Source organism: Populus euphratica, unplaced genomic scaffold, assembly GCF_000495115.2.
Source record: "Populus euphratica unplaced genomic scaffold, PopEup_1.0 scaffold287.1, whole genome shotgun sequence".
Taxonomy (NCBI): Eukaryota; Viridiplantae; Streptophyta; class Magnoliopsida; order Malpighiales; family Salicaceae; genus Populus; species Populus euphratica.
In genome coordinates this window covers 242184-259302 of record NW_011500095.1, presented here as the reverse complement: position 1 = coordinate 259302, position 17119 = coordinate 242184, and the positions used below count along the sequence as shown (strand labels likewise).

General features: G+C 36.4%; 3 protein-coding genes and 1 long non-coding RNA gene across 8 annotated transcripts in view; all 4 read right to left on the bottom strand.

Annotated features, from left to right (window-relative positions):
• Positions 1–779: 779 nt before the first annotated feature.
• LOC105109285 (F-box protein CPR30-like) lies at positions 780–1683 on the bottom strand. The gene is made up of 2 exons (XM_011003933.1): positions 1445–1683; positions 780–1350 (listed from the first exon to the last, which is right to left on the bottom strand). The coding sequence occupies exons 1-2, from the start codon at positions 1681–1683 to the stop codon at positions 780–782; spliced, it is 810 nt and encodes a 269-aa protein (XP_011002235.1).
• A 1011-nt stretch (positions 1684–2694) lies between these two features.
• LOC105109272 (F-box protein CPR30-like) lies at positions 2695–6088 on the bottom strand. Of its 4 annotated transcripts, none has more exons than XR_839212.1 (4): positions 4833–6088; positions 4662–4739; positions 4288–4425; positions 2695–3169 (listed from the first exon to the last, which is right to left on the bottom strand). XR_839212.1 is itself a non-coding variant. In XM_011003917.1 (3 exons), exons 1-2 carry the CDS (start codon positions 5981–5983, stop codon positions 4700–4702), a joined length of 1191 nt encoding a protein of 396 aa, XP_011002219.1. In that variant the 5' UTR covers positions 5984–6088; the 3' UTR covers positions 2695–3169; positions 4662–4699. The 4 variants fall into 4 exon arrangements, 1 of the variants encoding a protein (XP_011002219.1); XR_839213.1 differs by having other exon boundaries at positions 4300–4425; XR_839214.1 differs by having other exon boundaries at positions 2695–3171; positions 4378–4425.
• Positions 6089–8117: 2029 nt separating this feature from the next.
• Positions 8118–10311, bottom strand: LOC105109271 (F-box protein CPR30-like). Of its 2 annotated transcripts, none has more exons than XM_011003916.1 (3): positions 9008–10311; positions 8546–8632; positions 8118–8467 (listed from the first exon to the last, which is right to left on the bottom strand). In XM_011003916.1, exons 1-2 carry the CDS (start codon positions 10216–10218, stop codon positions 8593–8595), a joined length of 1251 nt encoding a protein of 416 aa, XP_011002218.1. In that variant the 5' UTR covers positions 10219–10311; the 3' UTR covers positions 8118–8467; positions 8546–8592. The 2 variants fall into 2 exon arrangements, with proteins under 2 accessions (XP_011002218.1, XP_011002216.1); XM_011003914.1 differs by having other exon boundaries at positions 8118–8449.
• A 3522-nt stretch (positions 10312–13833) lies between these two features.
• LOC105109270 (uncharacterized) overlaps positions 13834–17119 on the bottom strand; it is a 3597-nt gene continuing 311 nt past the window's right edge. The window contains exon 2 of the long non-coding RNA XR_839211.1: positions 13834–14574. This is a non-coding gene — a long non-coding RNA (uncharacterized LOC105109270). The remainder of the gene's footprint in view (positions 14575–17119) is intronic.

The following is a 17119-nucleotide window of genomic DNA, read 5'->3' as shown; positions in this document are numbered from 1 at the left end:
AGAAATGACACACAAGAATTTACGTGGTTCACCCAATTTGGCTACGTCCACGGGCAAGTATAGAAGGATTTTACTAAGTAATGTGGGAATACAACTTCTCTCTAATAATAGGAGAACAACAAAAATCTCTCTATTATTAGGAGAAAACACCTCACTTACTATCTCACAAATACCTCACAATTTTGTGGGATTATTCTCTCCTCACCCTTTCTTCTTTCTCTCTTGTGGTGTGTCTATAATGCTTGAATGTATTGTCTATTTATAGGCAAATATCCATGCAAAAGACAAGAGCAAGGTAGGTGGCACCAAATTTATATCTAACATTGTTGACAAATTGGTGACTAACATTATTGATTTTGTCAACAATATTAAGGTGATTTCACAGGTACCGCCCCTGAACGGAGCATCAAGGCATGCTAGGCTCTCATTAGAATTACAAGTGACGGGCCTTTTTACCTGGAAGAACGAGGCTGAGTTTGGCGTTGTTGTCGACGATTTATATTACATACGAAGTTAGATGAAAAAGTTGCTTCCGAACTGAGCACCAAAGTTTCGCGATGCACTCGAAAGTTCAAAAAGTACATGTCTTTTTTATCTCCTCTGTTTTGTTTATTATATCCTGAGATAGTGACCAAAAAATACAATCTTAAAGTATTTACCGATAGAAAACTACTCAAATTAAATTGATCATCACAATAAATACCAGCAATTAGAAACTAAACTGTTTTGAGAAACCATAAAAAGAAACTTGCTTGAACAAAAAGAATAAAAAACAAACCTTATTCCTGGTATTCTTTTTCTCTTGTGCCTCCACTATCAATCTTGCCACCTCCACCACCATTTTTTAGTGTAACAAGGCTTCCTACAAAAATCTCAGTTGCAACCACCCCTGGAGCCCCATGAATCTTGACAAGCTCGGATTTTCTCATCCTCGAATCACACCAAACAAATAATGTATTATCCAATCCCAAGAGAACTTTGTCCTCACTCTTTGAATAAGCTAAAGTTCTAACATAAAAGTTATATCGATCCACTTGCAGCTCTGAAACAACAGTAGACAACTTACTCCAAGAGTCCTTCATAGCCCATATCTGCACACGAGAACAGATCTGAGCACAAAGCAAACACAAGCAACCTCCTAGAACCCCCAAATCAAAATAATCATGCTCATTGGCCAAAAAATCTACAGCTTTCACTATAATCCTAAAACCTTCAACTCCAAAACCAAATGCAACAATCATAGTAGGCGAACGGTCTCGTCTTAATATTTCAGTACTTGCTGTCCACTGAACAGCACTGTTAGCAAACACACCATATATACTCCCCTTTATTAGCACGGTGATACGCAGGCTGGAAAATAGCATAATAATTAGGGTATCGCTTAATTCTTTATCAAGAATTAGACTTCATCAAACTATAAACTTTAACCTCAGAAAAGAAACACCTGTCAATAGTAGTACCATAATAGTCAACAATCTTCACAACTTTATAGTCTTCATTAATGGGATCGTACCCAAATCCATAAAGAGTTGGTTCCCAACGAAATTTGTCATTTTCCTTACTGCTAGCTAGGTATGCGCAACTCAAACAGTGTAGAGGGTAGTATTTTGTATTCTCTTGTACACGAGTTATACATGGCAATAGTCTTCTTCTTATCAGAACGTAACCAAGCAAGCAGTCCATTACAAGAGCCTAGCTAGCTATTACTTCAATATTCTAGTTTTTGTTACTTGCAAATAGTTCCATGGAATTAGTGGGAATTGGCTTGTCTAAGTCCACATTGTATAACTTGGTGGAACTTCTATCCCAAGGATGAGCCCTAGATTGGTACGCGCTTGTGTTAACTTTTGCAGATGCATGTTGATGAAATATGGACTTTCGGTTTCGTTGCACCATGATTTTGATACGCACCTGAAACGTTTGAGAGTTTTAACCGGTAGCCTGCTTAGAATATCTGTTATTATCTCTACTGGTATGAGCATCCTTTTAATGGTAGTGTCTTTATTTTTTTGTTTAGGTTCTTGTATATCAGAGGAGAATATTAAAGGTTTCTTCACATCTAAATAAATCAAGAATTTATAGAAGTTTTGATTTTAATTAAACTAATGGGCTTAAAATTTGTTGATTGATGGGACATATATTTTTAATAATGTATAATTGTGATTGTTTTTTAAAATATATTTTATATAAAAATAATATTTTATTATTTTAAAAAAATTATTTTTGATATTAACATATTAAAATAATTTAAAAATATTAAAAAAACATTAATTTAAAATAAAAAATAAAAAAATAAAATTATTAATTTAAAATAAAAAATAAAAAAATAAAATTATTAATTTAAAATAAAAAATAAAAAAATAAAATTATTAATTTAAAATAAAAAATAAAAAAAAAAATCAAATTTTTTCATCAAAAACAAATTAAACCTCCCAATTTGAAAACACGATTTAAACTATATTCCATTAAAATTTAAATTTTTTTATATTTTTAAATTATTTTGATATAATAATAATATTAAAAATAATTTTTTAAAATATTATTTTAATATATTTCTTAAAAAAAAAAAACCTTTAAACTATAATCACTATTTCATTTTTAAAAACTCAACATGCTTAAATCATTTTACGTGAGTTAGCCCAAGACCTGACCTGCATTGGGGTTGGAAAAAGAGAGTACTGAGAAATAAAGGAATACTGGGAAAGGAAGATGCAACACTAAATAGATAGTAAATTCTCCAACATCAATCCTCAGTTGAAGTTTAATCGTTGAATATGTTTTACAACTCAGAGATTTCATCCATACAATACAATAAAGCCATCCAACTTACACAAAACATATGACCGACCATACTGACTAGATAGAAGGAGTCTTCAACATCTTGAGGCTTGATCTTAAGAAATTACATTACTTTCAGGCAATCAACTCACGAGATCTGATATTTACAGTAAATCTCTGTCATCACAATCCTTTCTAGCATGGTAGCTTTACCATACATTTATGATGCCTGATTTTTATTTTTATTTTTAAAAACAATTTGGCACTAATAGGTTTAACACTAAGAGCAAGCATTGGCTAAATGTACAGACAGACAAGGCTCATAACTCTGAACCAAATTGCGTTGTTGCAACCCAAGCACGTTCAACCCAATATATCAGCCCATCTTTCCCTGCAAAACAAATAACCAGGTTGATCTTCCAGTGATCACATTGCTTTATCAGAACTAAATTCAATTCATCAGCATGTTATCATCTTTCCATATCAACCAGGAAAAAGAGCTTGCATTCATGCGTAGTGCTAGCCAAATGAAGAGAGCATAAAATATCTCACTGTAAAAGTAGTCATCATTAAAGACTTCTCAGATTCTAACAGCTTACTTTTGTCTTCCTTAATTTCTCTTCTCCCACACCAAACCTTGAAGCTAAATCATGATGGCAGAATAATAATGAATCTTTAAAAGTTAATTTCAGAACTCAGAGAACATTTATACACCAGAAAAATTCCAGAACTGCAATCAGCTCAACTGTATTCACTCTATGAAGACAGGAAAGCATAAGCTTCTCCAAGTCCATGGACCATAATTAAGCTTCTGGTTCAGATGGAGATATTGATGAACTAGCCATGCCACATCACTCACCAGCCAAACCACTCAAATATTAGGTTGCTAACTACAACTGTTAAGTGCTCAATCTTCTAGCATTGCAGAAAGACTTAACAAAGTTAAACAATCTAAAATATCAAAATATTCAAAGCCAAACATATGAAAATCTGGAGGGAAAAACCAAAACCTTGGAACTGACATATGGAACAGCAGATCTCCAGAATTGCTAACTATATTACAACAAGGACTAGATGTTTTTAGTCTTGTCCCTTGTTCATCAAAAACCAACTAGGTTCCAGATATGGACATTAATTTTGCGAGGAGAGATTTTATTTATTTTTAAAAAACAAACTAGTTGGAGGAATTTGGTGCCTGCAGGAATTCATCAAAATCCCCGAGGAATGGAGTTATTCCTCCCATATCCATATGAAGCCATTCTGGAAAAACCAGAATTTAGCAACAAGCTCCAGAGGCCCTGGTGATCATTTAGTTTCCATCATTGAGGAAAACAACTTCTAGGACCTTGTAGAGCTAAGAGGATTAGGTAAATATCATATAGAGTCACGACCACAAACACCTAAAGGTACTACCAGTTACATAACATCCTATTTGATTGAAGTCTACACACCCTATGCTACTTGCAGAAAATAATACATGGACAGTATATAGCCTCAATTAGACAATACCTGACCAAGTACCTTTTCATTAAGAAAGACGCATGTGAGTGCATGACATATATAATGAGCACAGTTTTTATCCATTCTTTGCTTCATCTGCAAAATTTCTCATATGCTCAATTAAATCTCCCTCCGCCAGTATCAGCCCTGAGAGAAATAAAGGCAGCAAAGGACAGAGAAGGTAAAATAAAACTTGTGTTGAAAAAAAATTGGAAAGTCCCCTAAAATGCACAAACAAGCAGCCTCTTATTTCATTAATTCGTAATATATACCATCCCATCCCAATTTTCAAATAATCTGCAAGTAAAACTAAGCAACTGACAAGCATTTTAGAATCTAGTGAGCTTCATGTCAACTGATATAGTTTAATGCAGCAAAATTACCTCTTTTCCATGTTTTCTCTGCTGTTTCTTCTGGTGAATTATAAGACCAATTTGAACCCTTCAGACAAGAAATCATCCCTGATAACAAAATCCAAGCCAAAATAACAAGTTACGTCAAGTGAGCTAAAGATAGACATGAAAAATGGAAGCATAAAATTCGGCACTGCATACCTCTTATTCCTATCCTTCGAGTCCTCATCTTCATCATGTGTCCTTCCATCAAGATGCCTATTCGGATTGACAGAAATTAGGCTTTCAACAGAAGTATCTGCTTCAAAGGAATATGGTATACCAGGAATCCTATTCTTTACTTGTTTCCTCTTCAGATCATACCAGCAAAGGTCCAAATTGTCATGTTCGATGAGAACTTCATCACCACTCTTTGAATAAGCTAAAGGCTTAAGAGATCTAAGAAACCCAATGACCTCATACTGTGCAACTGAAAACAGTTTAGTCCAGGACTCCTTTACCCCGTACTCTTTCATCATCCACACATCAACACGTTCGCCTAGAAAATTTGCAAGAAAACACAGGCATCCTCTCAAAACCCCCAAATCAATATAAAAATTCTTATCCTTGTACTCAGGTTGCAGCACCTCCCTATAATCCTCAACTCCTAAATCCAATGCAACAACTATATTTGCCACATTCGATTCAGGATTCTCACCCACAACCCAATGTAAAGCACCATTAGCGAAAACCCCATTTGCACCAGGATAGTGAACACAATAAGGCATATCACCAATCCTCCTCCACGATTGTTTCCTCAAACTATATACCTTAACCTCAGACTCAAAACTCCTCTTCCCCCCACCTCCAAATTGCGCAATCCTAACAAGCTTATAATCATCCCTGACACTATCATACCCAAATCCAAACACATAAACACTACAAGACTTGGTCCCAAAATACCTTTTCAGCTCAAGAGGCAAAAAGGGCACCACGCGATGCTTTCTAGTTGATGGGTTCCACACAGCAATATCATCAACAACATTAGAAATGCAAAGCAACCCATTAACAGAACCTAAAACTTTAATCCCATGATTATAACACATCAAAGGATGATTCAACTCTTTCAGAGTAACACAGTCATTTAAGACTAAATTTTGCTCAAAATCCATGTAGTGAACATGTGAAGTAGTTCTAAGGATGATGTAAAGATTGGAACTTGTGTCCATAGAGTGCTTCAAATGTAATTTAACGAAGTTTGGACCATCAATTAAAGCACACCATGGTTTAGATACAGACCTGCAACAAAGAAGTTCCTTTGCTGGTAATCTGCAGAGGATTTCCGCTATCATCTCAAGAGGAAGACCAGACATGGTTATGATGACTGATGAGAACTCGAAGGTCACTGTTAGCTAAGGTCTTCGCGTTCCGTGGAATTTTGTCATAGAAAGTGCGAAGGAGAGATAACGTTGTTAGAAGTTAAATATCTGTCTTTGTTAATACAATAAATTACCTAAACATCAAGGGTAGTCATGTCTCAGGAAAAAAATCAAGGGTAGTTATTTCTGAAAAGAAAACATAAGGGTAGTGATTGTTAACTGTTATTTGGACAGTAAAGAGCAGCTTCGTCACATTGATTCACTTTTGTCAAATGAAGAAAATCTTTTGGTATCTAATGTTTCATTACTATTACATTTAGTCCTTTTCCTTGCATAAATTAGCACAACGATTCTATTTCAACTTTATTGGTCATGGGAAGGAATCAATAACGCTATGTCAACAAGAATAAATGGTAGAAAAGATGAAGATATTACCAGAGCTATGAAATCAGCCCGATTGGTCAATTTAATAACATATTAATTTAGAGTTTAACTCGAGATTAATTTTATATTAAATTATTTTTTTAATCAAAATAATATTATTTTCAAGTTTTTTTTATAAAAAAAAACAATAGCTTGGATTGATCGACCCACTGTCAACTCTACTTCCTTGGTGCCAAGTTTAGGTCTTGATCTTCATGTCTCCTCTTACATCAAGAACAAGAAGAAACAACAGAGACGAAAACCATGGAGTTATATATTGGTGAGACCAAATGTTCCTCATTGAAGGCAATCAATTTCCTTTGTGCCAGGGGAGCTCCCATGTCTGAGACAAAGACTTATTCCTGCTAAGTACACTTAACTAAAGATAAGATGATCGAGGTGTTTTTTTTTTTTTCTTTAAATAGCATTGGCAATTTTTGTTTTGTTTTAAAAAACTAGTGCATTTTAAAAACTATTTGAGAAGGTAGCATAGATTCATGAATCACGTTGTTGTTGAGAATAATACATTCAATAGATTTCACAACCCACAGCCTATATCTTTATGTTATTTTTAAAATATATTATTTTTCCAAATATATTTTTGATAACTTCTAGTTTGTCAAAAATAAATTTTGGGCAGTGGTTTTTATTTAAAAAAAAAAACTACAAGTTGATCGATCCACTGATTACGAGATGCTCGGAAGGTCACTTTATGAGTGCCTAGAAGGAAGCAACCCCCTCAGAATATGCCCATTATTTTACCTGAGGAGCATCTATTTTTACACTTTGCTTTCAGCAACTTGTAAGCATTGCAGCAAGGCAAGGAATTGCATTTTCACTTTCGGCACAAGGGAGGAGATGGGGCATGCCCGAAATTGTAAAAAGAGGCTGAAGTCGGTCTGATGAATCGACAAAGCTCATGAAAAAAGAAACCATGTAAAAATGGTAAAAAGGATACTAAAAACTATTACTAGGAATGGATTGCACTTGAAGAAATTACAAGCATTGGCCTGGACGGCTAAAAAATAGCTTGTATTGCCGCATAAGCTTCCACTTTAATTTCCTCCATTCACACCATCTGTGAAGAGACTAGAGAGCCTAGCAAAACGGCCAGACCACAAACCCATAAATGGATGGGACAAAACTGAATCAAGGGGGACTCTTTCAATTGACCAAAAGCATATATTGCAGCTATTTCATGAAAGGTCTTGAACTGGTGAGCTTGAGAATTGACCTGGTTCAAGCTTGAATAGTCCTTGCAATGATGCTAGAAGAATTGTACAGTGAAATTGCTAAAAGGAATGCTATAAAAATTGCTAAAATGAATGGGACAAAAAGGAATGCTAACATGACAAAATCAGATGTTTCCCAGATATTTTCATAGCCAAATCTATATCCATTTCCACATCACAGCAACATAACTGTTGCTTCAATCCCAGCAGGCCAGTGGATTCAATCTTCGGGTAATTAGGGAGCCCCCGTGTGCTATTTTGTTCAAATTGACAAATCCAACGGTTCCAATGGATTTCCCCCATAACACGGCAAAGTACATATGCAATGTCATTAGAACATGAGAACAATAAATTTCCACAGCAATTACCCTACGAGATGTTCTAATGACATCTACCAGATATTTGGTCCACTTGATAGAAACAAGCTACCAGGTCTTCTCATGAACATTAAAAGCAGATAAATTTGCAATTAGGAAAGAAAAAACCCATAAATTTGTAGGCTTGCGGGTTAATGACTTCATTTTATTCATTTCAGAAAAGTTTCCTACAACTTTGGAAAGTAAACAGACTAGCTTCTCTCTCCGGGAAAATTATACATGATTTCCAAAGTCTTCTTGCACTGTCGACCCTTTAAGTATCTGATTATTCTGATCACAACATGTCCTAAAAACAAATCTAGCATTGCACAGTACTTTCTACAGAAGGCACGGTATGTTCAGCATGAAGGATTCTTCTCTCCATTCTCTGTCTTCAAACTAGAACGTATCATAAGAGGAGAATAGAAGCAGGACATGTTGAACATACCCTGAAAACTTAAATCAAACTGCCTTGATCTTTACAAAGTTTAAACCAGACAACAGAATGAAAGCATTAGTTAAAGTGTGCCGTACAAAAAGCTTACCTTCTTTCATTTTGGCCAATGTCCTGTACCCTTTTTCTCTATTGGTCTTACAACTTCAGTTTGAACCCCACAGACAGGAAATCATCCCTGAGAGAAACAGCTGAAATGAGGTACTAAATCAAAATAAGCATATGACCACAAGGTATATAAATAATCAATCTTTCACCAATCATAAGCTGTTAGATTGACTTGTACGTTGACTTGTCATCCCAATTGAAAAAGAAGACTTCTCATTGACTTGTCCCCCAAATTGAAAATGGAGACCGACTTCTCATTGACTTGAGACCCAAATTCAAAATTAAGGTCCCAACAAAAAATAGCATAAGTTCGTAACATGCTATAGCTTAAAAAGAGATAAAAACAACTCAACCAATCAACATTACTCGGAGTTTCATTTCATTAACATCAATAAAATTAAACAGCTTCAAGAGAATCAATCACAACAAATTCACTCTATTTTACCTCTTATTCCTATCTGTCTTCCTCTCCACCACCTCCTCATCTAGCTCTTGTTGCTTCTTCCAGCCAATTCGATCACCATCATTAATCCTAATAAGGCTTTCCACATACATTTCAGAACCAAACGAGCTCGGTCCACCACGAACCCTTACAACCTTAGCATGCTTATTTTTCCAATCATACCACAATAGCTTTTCACCATTCACTTCCAATAACACCTTACCACCATCTTTCGAATAAACCAAAGGTCTCAAAAACATAAAAGCACTAATCCACTTAATCCCTTGAACCGAAAACATCTTACACCAAGATTCCTCCACACCATATTCTTTCATAACCCACACATCAACACAAACATGCTCATAATTACACATTACACACAAATTCCCCTCTAGAACCCCAACATCAACCTGAAAGTTCATACCTTTGTTCTCATAATCCGGCTGCGGCAATTCGAAAAACTTGTCATCCCTAATATCAAAACGAAGAACACAATCTCTAATACCAAGTTGAAGCCTTTGCGGGACAATCCAATGCAAAGCGTGACCTGCAAAAACACCATACCCTCTCCTGTTCAAAATATGAAAAAAGGGCTTGCTTAATAACCTAAGCCGAATCGGCAAGCCCTCAATTTTCTTCCACTTATCATTCTTTAAACTATAAACCTTAACTTCATACTCGCAACCGAAACCACCACCACCACCACCATCACCATCACCGCCGCCATCTTCTCTAACGAACTGTGCCATTCTCACCACTTTGTAATCATCACCATAAGAATCATAACCAAACCCATAATAAACATACCCAGTTGTCAAATCCCGCCGTGGAATCTCAGTTTCCGCAGCATAACATTTCTTACACTCCCTTGTAGACAAATTATACACAGCAATATTTGTCTCAGAACGTCTCAAAAACACCAACCCATTAACCGAACCAATAACCTCCGTTCCACCACCGGAATAAAGGGGATGATGTTTAACCTCCACCGCATCAGATAAAACATCAAAATCAACAGTGAAAAGATCCCACTCTTTGAGGATGATACTGTGATTAGATTTGACAGTGATGGAATGGTTTAGATGGAGATTGATGAAGTCCTGGCCGTCGATTAAGGAACAAATTGGCTTTGATAAAGATCGGAAACGGACGAGGGATTTCACCGGAAGTTGAAGCAAAATGTCGTGAATGATTTCGTGTGGGATTCTCGACATTTTTTAATGAAGAGATTAGGTTGGTTTGTTGGGTTGCCTGCCGCTGTATCTAAGTGCAAGAGTGAGTGGACAGGTTGGAGAAGGCAATCAAGTACAACTTGACACCATGTTGAGAGGTGGCCTTTTTGGGCATGGGAGTAAAAAAACATGGACCTACAAAATCAACTTGGAACTATTTTAAAATGATAAGTTTCAATTTTAAAAAATTAAAATGATTCATTGTAGATAAAAAAAAAAAAGAATCTCCAAGTTAATTCAATAAAACTTCACTTAAATTTAATTGAGTTAATTGAATTGACTAGTTAAATTATTTAAATTTTATCAAATTAATTTTTTTGTGTGTGTAGTTTTGATAGTAAGATTATTTTCACATTAGTTTTGGGATAATGAAAAACAAGAAAAAATTTGTTTTAGGAAAAAAACAAATGAAAAAACATAAATAAGAGGTCAGCCACTTGTAGCTCAAACATTTCCAAATTTCTTTTGTAATTATTATTATTATTATTATTTATCTAGAATTTCTAGAGTAATTTTTACATAATAAAGAAATAATTCGTCTTAATCAAGTTTTAAACTGAACATATATCAGAACAACAAAATAAAGCTAAACCCTAGAACGATTAAATTAACAAAGCTGATGGAGAGGAATTGCATAGAGCCAAAAAGGCATATATAATATAATCATAGGTACATGACAAAGTCCCATCCGAATTGAATCATTAAAAGTAATAGTACTAAACGACAGTCTCGAGAAAATCATCAAGCCTTCTATACCGAGCATCCAAATCGTCACTTGGTGCAGGTGGACATTGCTTACTTAAACCGAGATGTGCCATGAGAAGACAGACATGAGTGAGTAGCTCCCCACCTCGGGCAAGTGCACCAGCATGCTCCTTCCATCCAGAATGACTTGCAGCATACATCAGCATTTCCACCCACACTTCACTTATCATTTCCCATTTCTTTTCATTTGGCCAACCATCCAGTGACTCTGATGACTCCAATGATTGCAATGACATAGCTAGCATGCAACCATCTAGTAGGGCTGACTTTTCTTCCTCTTGTTCTCTAATTTCCATTAACATGGTAGACGGACTTTGAAGCAATTCATAGAAAAATGCTTTCACTTGAGCTTCGGGAAACGAAAACGCATCCAATTCATCTATGGAAATAGAGTTGTTATTCGCTTCTTTATGAGTATTCCTGATGAATAGGAGACGACTCAAATGAATTCTAGTATCAGTATACCTTGTTCCGCTAAGCTCTATCGCTAACATAGTTGGACATTGAACCAGGAGATACAACATGTAGTTAGATAATGATCTGCTCATTGCTCAATTTTGATGATTGGCAAAATCGCTCTTCCTGGAATCGTCAACGTAACAAACATGAGTAGCAATGTGCCAAGTGAGGAGGCTATGACTGAATTCTACACCGTTTACACTCCATCCCAATTTATCAAAGCAATCCTTGCTACGAAGCGAATTGTAACCTCTCTCTTCCAATAGCTCAAGGAGGTTAAGGAAATCACTAGTATCGGGATCGTACCTTGAACGTGTATCCTTGACTTGTTTGAAGATCAATTCTTTTAAATCCTTGTCCACATCCACCCTGCTATGAAAGTTCCATTTCCCTGGAAAGTTCTTAAGAAGCTTGTTCACTGGTTTCTTTGATAGAGCACTTATTAGGTTGCGTTGTCCCATTGAGCTTGACCATCTTTTGCGCTTCCTTGTTCTATAGAGATTAGGAAATGTTTCTTCCCACCTACTAAGCCAAACCACACCCCAGTCGGACGTGAAAAGCACAGTGCTAGCTGAACAGTCAAGCAAGACAGCTCCCACCAGCAACAAGTAAGATATCATGGTATCATTTTTTGAATAGACATTGTTGCTCAGTGTCATTATTGAGAAGGAGATTAACGCAGAAATAGAGGATAAGAAGGTGATAGAATGGAGAATGATGCGTAGAGAAGAAATCTCTGCCACCTTAGAATAAAGCCGATTATACATGAATCCCAGCTCTATTTCCGTCAACCCGAAGGCTTCCTCGGCTCTCTTATTAGAAACAATTTCATAGGTCATTTGCTGATCAAAGTTTTGTAGAAGAAGATTTGTGGACAGAAACTGGACCGTTGTGTGCAAAAGACGAGCTTCACGAAAACTTCTGACCTCACCTGAACTTTCTACGACGGATAATAAATCTTCCCTCGTGATGCAAGGTACTTTCACAGAAGGTTGGTTTGCGTGGACGCTAAAACTCTCTGAGGTAGCTAACCTGAAAGCCCAAATCCTCTCCCCGTACTTAACAATTCCTGAAACAAAGATGGGAATGGCTACAAATATGATGGTTTTCCTGCTCCAAAACTTGTATAAGACATAAGAAGCCACACCAGCTTGAATTACTAGCTCAAGAAGGCGTCTTGTCCATAATTCATTGTCTGCCAACGAATAAGCCGTAATAGTTTCAGGTCCTCCAAGATGAAGAAGAAGGATTGGAGCCCAAAATACTGGAACCAAGTTAGGATTTGCAGAGTTCGTTTGGCTGCGAGCAAGGATACCCAGAGAAAAAGTTGCCACCCTGTCTGCTGACATGTATGCTAACCAAACAACAAAACGAAACCAGAATCCGGTGGCGTACTTCCGCCGATCACCAAAAATGGCGAGGATAGTTTGCAGACAGAGACTGAGTAACATCAATATTCGAAGCTCCCATCCATTCCATAGTTTTTCAACAATTTGACTTAAATGGAGCAAATCCATCCTTGATGACTAGGGCATAACAACAAAAATTTTCCAAAATAAATCCACCTAAAATCATCATAGTTTCAAACAATCCAAAATGAACTTAATTAAAGAAAACTAAATACAAAAAAAAAAGAAGAGAGAGTCTGTTTCAAGCAATGGAGATATCCCACGACTTGTGAAATATGACAAATAATTAAACTACACAAGAATTTAATCAGATACAAAAATTTTAAATTAAGTAATTCATTTAAGAAGCCAAGCCTAATCTTCGTTTTAAACGTTAGATATTAATATTTAACCTGAGAAAAAAATCTCTTTACACCAATTTTACAAATAACATCCGTGCTTTCTTTCTTTCTTCTTTTAATTATAAACTTTAATATTTAGTTATATTGATAGAAAACTAGGGATTTGTTTTTTTTTTTTTTTGAAATGCTTGTTTTCCTCTTCCATGTACACTTTAATATTTAGTTAAATTTTCATATAAAAAATGAAAATACACACATTAACTCACATCTCAACATTCCTGGAGAATAAGAAAGTGGAAAATAAGAGAGCATGGAATAAATATTTTACTTTCTTCAAGAAAATAAATTTAATTAATTAATAAAAGAGTTTTCTAGAATTTTCTAGTTTTCAAAACATATTTTTGAATATTTTGGAACATTTTCAACAACAACACACTAGCTTTCAAAATCATATATAGCCCTAGAATCAAACAAAAATTTACGTACACAAGCAATAACGTAGTGAAGTTTCAACCACAAAAACTAGCTTATCAGTGTGTAGAAACATAAATTTTCTACCAATCAAATTTCACCATGTGTTATTTTATTCTTTAAAAGAAAGGATAAAATAAAATTGAAATAAATGACATGGAAAATAAATGAGCCTTCATATATTTCTTGGCCAATAAAAAGTTGACACTTGGGATAAGATATTCAAGATATCTTGTCATAAATTCAAGATCCCATCATATATCTTTTCATAAATACAAGATCATGTCAATAAATATCAACCAATAAAATTATGTCATGTGGCATTGAAAAAGGACCTGAGAGCCCCTACATATCTCTATAAATAGAGGGCCTCAACCTAAAGAAAAAGGATTCCGGGAGATACAAATTTTCTTCAAGACAAACTCTTCAAGCAAGGAAGCTCTCTCTCTCTCTCTCTTCAAGCAAGGAAGCCCTCTCTCTCAAAGAGTTCTCAAGCCTCCTTCATCTACACTTGAAGCCTACAAAGAACGAAGCTCTGTTGGATCAAGCCAAAACGCCCCATAAGAGTTCTTCAATAACACTTTGAAGACAAATCAAAGGTACTCTTCAAAGCATCAAATCATCAAATCTTGCTTCGCAATACACGCCCAAATTCGCGTTCTTGCAAAGCACAAATCTTGGCTTGATTACTCAAATAAATCAAGTCACCATCCATCAAATCCAAGGGAAGAATCAGAGGATTGTCATATTCTTTTGAAAGAATATATTACATAGAGATTGTACCCATTCATATATTAATAAAATCATATATTTGTACACGTGTGCTTGTTTAATTTCAGGTGCTCAAAATTGTGTCTACAAATTTCTGGCGACTCCACTGGGGACATCTCTACCTCTTATCTATTCCCTTCAAGAAAGAATTTTCAACAAACTCTCAATGGCAATTAGGAGGAACATTATCACCATTGTTGCTTCGAAAAGCAACAAGGCCACTGATTCAAGTCACCAACATACTATTGAAGATTCTTCAACACCGCCACTAAAAACAAAATCCATCATCGAGTTGTATGAACAAACTAAGCCAACTCTCAAGTTGACATCAACTTCGAATGCAAGAGGGGCACCAGATCTCGCCTAAAAAATAAAGCCACAAGCAACTCCACTATAAGAGTCTAGTGGGGCGCGCGAAATTCTCTTCGGCACTCAAGGCGACTTCGACAATTCACCTATGGAAACTTCTCCGTGTCAATCACCAAGTAAGGCTTCGGGTTTTGGCACCATGTCAGTAATGATGACCGAGATAACATCTTTAGAGGATCAAGTGGCTAACTTGACAAAACTCGTCGAGGGGTTTTCGACTTCACTCAAGGCAAAAGACCACGAGATAGCAAAGTTGATGAACAAACTTGAGAGCTTGAACGAAGGAGGCCAAACCTCGACTACCAAGGCTTTTCAAGCAGATCAACTAGATGTCATTGAGGAGTCTGCAACTAGAGCTGCAAAGAATGTACGCGGTATTACTGATGGCATATTCACCACAATTCAACTGAAAGAACTCATCAAGGAAGCCATCACAGACCAAGTGGAAAGCTCAATTCAACCCTCGTATTCGTATGCGAAGCCGTACACCCAAAGAATCGACATGTTAAAGATGCCTCTAAGTTACCAACCACCAAAGTTTCAACAATTCGATGGCAAGGGAAATCCTCGGCAACACGTAGCTCACTTTGTGGAGACTTGCAACAATGCCGGAACTAGTGGTGATCTCATGGTAAAACAGTTTGTTCGTTCCTTAAAAGGTAATGCCTTTGACTAGTACACTGACTTGGAGTCTGGCTTGATTGATACTTGGGAGCAGTTAGAGCGCGAGTTTCTTAACCGCTTTTATAACACTCATCGCGTGGTTAGCATGATTGAACTCACTAATGCACGTCAATGAAAGGAAGAGCCTGTCATCGACTACATTCATCGGTGGAGAAACCTTAGCCTCAACTGTAGAGATCGGCTCACCAAAACTTCTGCGCTAGACATGTGTATTCAAGGGATGCATTGGGGACTATGCTATATTCTACAAGGCATCAAACCAAAGTCTTTTGAAGAATTGGCTACTCGTGCACACGATATGGAACTTAGCATTGCGGCGGCTGAAAGTTCATTATTACCTATGCAAGAGCCTAAAAGAAATAAGCTTGAAGGTCGTAGATTCGAAAAGAGCACTCTAAAAGTCTAGGGAAAGCAATCTTTAGTAGTTAACTCAGCTACTGTAAGGGTACTAACTGGAGTTAAGAGGAATGATCATGCAACGCCGACTACTTTTCAAAAGGGTGAAAGAAAGAAACCATCCTTGAAAGAGCGACAAGAAAAAGTGTATCCATTCCCTAACTCAGACATATCTAGGATGTTGGATGATCTGCTTGAGGCAAATATCATTGAGTTGCCAGAAGTGAAATGCCTTGAAGAAGCAAACCAAGTAGATAATCTGAATTATTGCAAATATCATCGCCTAATCAGTCATCTTGTAGAGAAGTGTTTTGTGTTGAAAGAAAAGATCATGAGGCTACACGAGAATGGAGATATTGTCTTTGATGATGAAATAGCAGCCTCTAATATCATAACCACGGTCAATTTAGGACCATGTCAATCACTCCCTACAATAAGTTTCGGCTCCTTTGAACCTATAAGACTTGATGCCATTTTCTCGATGAGCTTCGCTGCATCCTCAAGTCTAACTCCATGCATAACCTTCGCACCTCAAGTTGACAACTTGAAGCCTAATTCGTTTGAAAGTTATGATGATGAAGGATGGACTTTAGTCACGCGTAAAAGAGGAAGAAAGAAGCACATGCAGATGACAAAACCAACCAGAATAAGAATGTCAATGGTGAGGAAGCTAATTGATGAGTCGATACGTTGAAAGACTGAACGAAAGTCCACGCCAGCTAGAAAGGAGAGTTTTTCAATGCAAAGTCTAAGAAAGCTCGTTACACTGAATGAGCACATGCCAATAGAGATGAGAAGAGTTGAAAATGTACTTGTTACTTGCTATCAGGTTGATGAAGAGAAAACTCTTATTGAACCTGTCATGAAGGAAGGTTATGATGACTCTTCAAATTTATGTCACGGTGTATACACAATAGAGATATCCTTCAGCGATGAAGACTTGTTGCTTGGATCAAAACTCCATAACCGACCTTTTTTCATTAAAGGATATGTTGATGAAAAGATGGTGAATCGTATCTTGGTGGATGATGGCTCAGCGGTCAATATACTACCTCTTAAGACTATGAAAGAGCTAGGGATTCCTATGGATGAACTTTTCCCAAGTCATCTGATGATTCAAGGTTTTAATCAAGGTGGGCAAAACGCCATCGGAAAGATAAGACTCGCAATGCACATGGAAGATATGGAATCCAATGCACTTTTCCATGTCATAGATGC

Coding starts and splice junctions, on each gene's coding strand:
- LOC105109272 (XM_011003917.1), bottom strand. CDS start 5,983: ATGTCTGGTCTTCCTCTTGAGATGATAGCGGAAATCCTCTGCAGATTA. Junction 4,740..4,832: donor TCGAAGGATAGGAATAAGAG/GTATGCAGTGCC, acceptor TTTTGTTATCAG/GGATGATTTCTTGTCTGAAG.
- LOC105109285 (XM_011003933.1), bottom strand. CDS start 1,683: ATGGACTGCTTGCTTGGTTACGTTCTGATAAGAAGAAGACTATTGCCA. Junction 1,351..1,444: donor TATGGTACTACTATTGACAG/GTGTTTCTTTTC, acceptor GCTATTTTCCAG/CCTGCGTATCACCGTGCTAA.
- LOC105109271 (XM_011003916.1), bottom strand. CDS start 10,218: ATGTCGAGAATCCCACACGAAATCATTCACGACATTTTGCTTCAACTT. Junction 8,633..9,007: donor AAGACAGATAGGAATAAGAG/GTAAAATAGAGT, acceptor TGTTTCTCTCAG/GGATGATTTCCTGTCTGTGG.